At 21.9% G+C, this 4,619-nt stretch overlaps 1 protein-coding gene across 1 annotated transcript; it reads right to left on the reverse strand.

Moving 5' to 3' along the window:
• Positions 1 to 640: 640 nt before the first annotated feature.
• Positions 641 to 4,436, reverse strand: PRSY57_1317400 (chromosome segregation protein, putative; the record flags this gene model as incomplete). Its single annotated transcript, XM_012909110.2, has 2 exons — positions 641 to 1,036; positions 1,176 to 4,436. 2 exons carry the CDS (start codon positions 4,434 to 4,436, stop codon positions 641 to 643), a joined length of 3,657 nt encoding a protein of 1,218 aa, XP_012764564.1.
• Positions 4,437 to 4,619: the final 183 nt, after the last annotated feature.

The raw sequence follows: 4,619 nt of genomic DNA on the forward strand, positions 1-4,619 counted from the left end.
AAAAACGTCTAAATAGTAAAAAATATAAATAATTTGTTATTAATCTTGCGTTATATTTATTTGTTTATGTTTTTATTTTTAATATGATTTTTCTTTTTCTTGATAAATATTTTAATGCTTTTGTTAGAAATTAATTCTTTTTTTTCATTTTTTTTTTTTTTTTTTGTTTTTGTTATAATTGTGTATAATTTAATATATCCGTTTTGTTACTTTGTAAAAATTTTTATTAACTCCGTCATTTAATTTTTTTTTTTAATCAATGTTTGATTATTCTTAAATATATAAAGTATCTTATTCGTTGTGTAATTTTTTAATATCTTTTACCATTTTTATTTTCCTTCAAGTGTTCATATATTAATGTTGTTCTTTTTTTCTTCTTTTTTTAAATATAAAATATTAATTCAAAATAGGTCTTTTTTTTTTTTTTTTTTTTTGTTTTGGTTTTTATCAAAATGTTAAAAAAATAAAGAGAACATATAAATAAATAAATAAATAAATAAATAAATACATATATACATATATATATTATGCATAACTGCTGTGCTTAATATGCAAAAACAACATTATGGATGAAAAAAAAAAAAAAAAATTATATTTAAAAAATACATTGATAAGATATATATATATATATATGTTCAGATTAATCATGATCTGATTCTTTGTCGTGAATTGTAACCCTTCTTCTCTTTACTTCTTGAACCTCCTTTTTGTTTGTATTTTGTCTTATGTCCAAAGCATGTCTATTAACCGTTGATATACCATCTATAAATCTCATTTTAAATAAAACATCTGCATGAGAGAACATTCCTTCTTTTAAAGATACAATAATAAATTGTGAATGTGGAAATTGTGTCCTTATCATATCTCCAATATTTTGAGTATGATTTAAATCTAAAGCAGCATCAATTTCATCTAAGATATACATCGGTACTGTTCTCACTTTTAATAAGGCTAGAATTAAGGACAGGGCTAAAAGACTTCTTTGACCTCCACTTAATTCGGTTAGGGACTCTTTCCAATTGTTATTAAAGGCAATCTAAAAAAAATAATAATATAAATAAATAAATAAATATATATATATATGTACACAAACATTTATATATTAATATATATATATATATATATATATATAATTGTCTTGTTTCTTTTTGTCCAGTGCGCACGCCATTTTATACCTTCATCTCTATTCCGTTAGCTAAATCCCCATCTACTATACTTAACTTTGCTTGGGCATTATTCAAAAGGGTAGAAAATATAGCTTGGAAATATTCATTAATTTGCTGATACATTGCCAACAAACTTTCACTCTTCTTTACATCCAAATCTGCTATAACTTCCTGTATTTTTTTCTTATCTTCTTCAACTTGTGATTTTTTGGTTACTAGATCTTTGTAGTCTACTTGCACCTGTTCATACATTTGTACTGCTTTTCTATTAATATTGATTGACAATTTATTTTGCTCATTTTGTAGAGCCTGTATTTTTTTCTGTATAACGTCATGTCTAAAATTTTCAAAATCGTATGGGGTATATTTTTTATTAAACAAAGGTTCATATGATTCTATCCATACATGTGTTTTATATAAATATTTAACTGTATCACTAGATGTTTTAAAGTCCTTTTGTAAATCTAATAATGTATTTTCTAGTTTTTTTAAATCTAATATATTTTCACTTTTTTTTTTTTCTAAATCTTCTATTTTCTTAACAACATGTTTCATTTCATTTTCATATGAACTAAAACTTGATTGAAGTTCTGTGATTTTGTTTTCTAATTCTTTTAAATTTTCTTTTGTAATATTAATATTTTTCTCAATATCTTCAATTTTTTTTTCAATTTCATTTATAGTTTCATCAGTTGTAGATAAATCATTTGTTTCTTTTTCTTTTTGTTTTTTATAATTTTCAATTTGTAATAATACATCATCTATTTCTTCTTTTTTTTTATGTTCTTCTGTTTCTAATTGTTTTATTTTGTTTTTTAATTTTTTAATAGTTTCTTTTAAATCTTCTTCTTTTTTATCCTTATTAGCTTCATATTCAGATATGTCTTTTTCTAATTTACGTATTACTTCAGTTAATTTTTTTTGTTCTTTATATAATTCACTTAATTCATTTCGTCCCTTATCAATTTCATTTTTGTGCTCTTCTATTTTTTTATTAACACTACCATATTTACTTGTTTCCATTCTATTTTCAATATTATTTAAGTTGTTCTCATATATTTGTAATTCTTTTGAAATAATTTTTTTCTTTTCCTCTGCTTTTTCTAATGATTTTAATTTTTCACTAACTTCCTTTAATTTGTTTTCGTTATCATGATATTGTTCTTTTTTCTGTTTATACTTTTCATAATTTAATAAGAATAAGTTAATATTCTTGTTAGATCCTCCAGACATACTCCCAGACGTATCAAATTTATCACCTTCTAAAGTTATAGTAGTATAAGATAATTTTTTATTTGGATTGTAAGTAATTTTTTTACACAAATCAACATTAGAACAAATTAATGTACCATTAAATAAATATTGTATGATTCGTTCTAAATTTTTATCATATTCCATAATATCTAAAAAATATATAACATCATTTTTATCTTTTACATTTAAACCAACATTTCGTCGACATTCTTCTATATGCTTTTCATGTACTTCTCTTGATATTACACAATCTTCTAGAGGTAACAAAGTGACTCTTTTACTTCCACTCGAAAAATTATTATATTCAAATAGCCTTTTACTATGTTCTTTATTTTGTACAAGTAAATATGTTAATTTGCCACCTAATATTAAATGTACAGCTAAAGCTGTATTATTATATTCCTTTTTTATTTTTATTAATTTATATATTTGTCCTAATACATCTGTTGTTTTCATATTACTTGGTATTTTATAATCAATTTTTACACTATTAATTATATTTTTCAAAACTTGTAATTCTTGTTGTAATTTTTCCATATCGTTATATAAAATACTTTTATCTGTTTTTAAAGTATCCAATTCCATAAAATTATTATATTCTTTATTTAATTTATCTAATTCTTGTTCACATAACTTTTTTTTCTTTTCTTCAATATCTTTTTCTTTACTAATTTCATTATATTCCTTTTCATATTTTTTACGTTGTTCTTTTAATGTCATAATTTCTTTTTCTAAATGTTTATTATTTTGTAAAAAATTATTTATTTGTGTTTCTGCTTTACTTAAATTGGTTTTATAATTTTTTAGTTGTTCTCTAAAAGAACCTGTATATTCATTATTATTAGTACCAGCACTTAAAAGGCAATTCATTGTTAATTGTTTTTCATTTAATTCTTCTTTTAAAATTTCGATTTTCTTTTTTAAATCTTCATATGATTTTAAATTTTTATTATTTTTTTCATTATTTTTTTGATAATCATCTAATTTATTTTGTAAATTATTAATTTCTTTTTTTATATCTTCTCTTCTTCTTTTCTCTTTTGCTTTTTCTTTATTTTCCATTTTAGCTTCTGATTTTAATTGAGAGATTTTCTTTTCTAATTCTTCTTTTTGACTTATCAAAATTTTCATAGGTTCACTAGCAGTAGTAGTTTCTTTAACTATTTTTTCTTTTTCAATTTTATATTTCTCAATATCTTTATCAATTTCTTTTATACCTTTCTCTAAAATTTTTTCTTCACTTTTTGCATCTTCGATTTTTTCTTCACATTTTGTCATCATTTTTTTAGCTACATAATATTTGTAAGCTATTTCAACTTTTTCATATTTTTCTATTTCTTCATTATTACTAACAAATTTATTATATTCTTCTTTTTCTTTTTTTAACTTTACTAATGTTGGTTCAATTTCTTCAAATAATACTTTATTTATTTCACCTAATTTCTGATCCTTTTTTACCATTAACTTTATAGCATTTGTTCTTTTCACTTCATAAAGTTTGGTACCACTGGATTCTTCAATTAATCCTAAGAGTTCAATTGGTTTCATATTTATAACTTTTGTTATCTTACCTTGCATAATTAAAAAATGAGGATTATTTATATTCAATTTTAATGACTGAAAAAAATCACTAATATCTTTAGGTTTAGCATTATGACTGTTTAATAGATATCGATTTCTTCCTCCTAAAACTATTTGTCTAGTAATGGTTATATTCTTCATATCACGATAAGGTTCTTGTAAAGGACTTGGTTTTTCCTCATTATTAAACTTTATAGTAACACTACCTTTCGTAATTCCAGCTTGACCTTGTTTATATATTAATTCATCTAATCGATTCACTCTTATTAAATTTAAATTATTTATGCCCATAACAAAACATATCGCATCTAAAACATTCGATTTCCCACTACCATTTAAACCTGTTATCGCATTAAATTGAGGATGAAAGGGACCAATCACTGTTTTGGTTGGGTAACTCTTGAAACCATCTAATATTATTTCCTCAATATACATATTAATATATTTAAATATATATAAAATATATATATGACTGCATAAATCGGCAAATCATGAAATATAAATTAAAAAAAATGATATTATATATATATATAAATATACATATATATTTTATTTATCCCTTCAGCTTCCTTTTCAATTCATAAATTTTTTTTCCCCTTTTATCATTATTATATATAT

Source organism: Plasmodium reichenowi, chromosome 13 (genome assembly GCF_001601855.1).
Source record: "Plasmodium reichenowi strain SY57 chromosome 13, whole genome shotgun sequence".
NCBI lineage: Eukaryota > Apicomplexa > Aconoidasida > Haemosporida > Plasmodiidae > Plasmodium > Plasmodium reichenowi.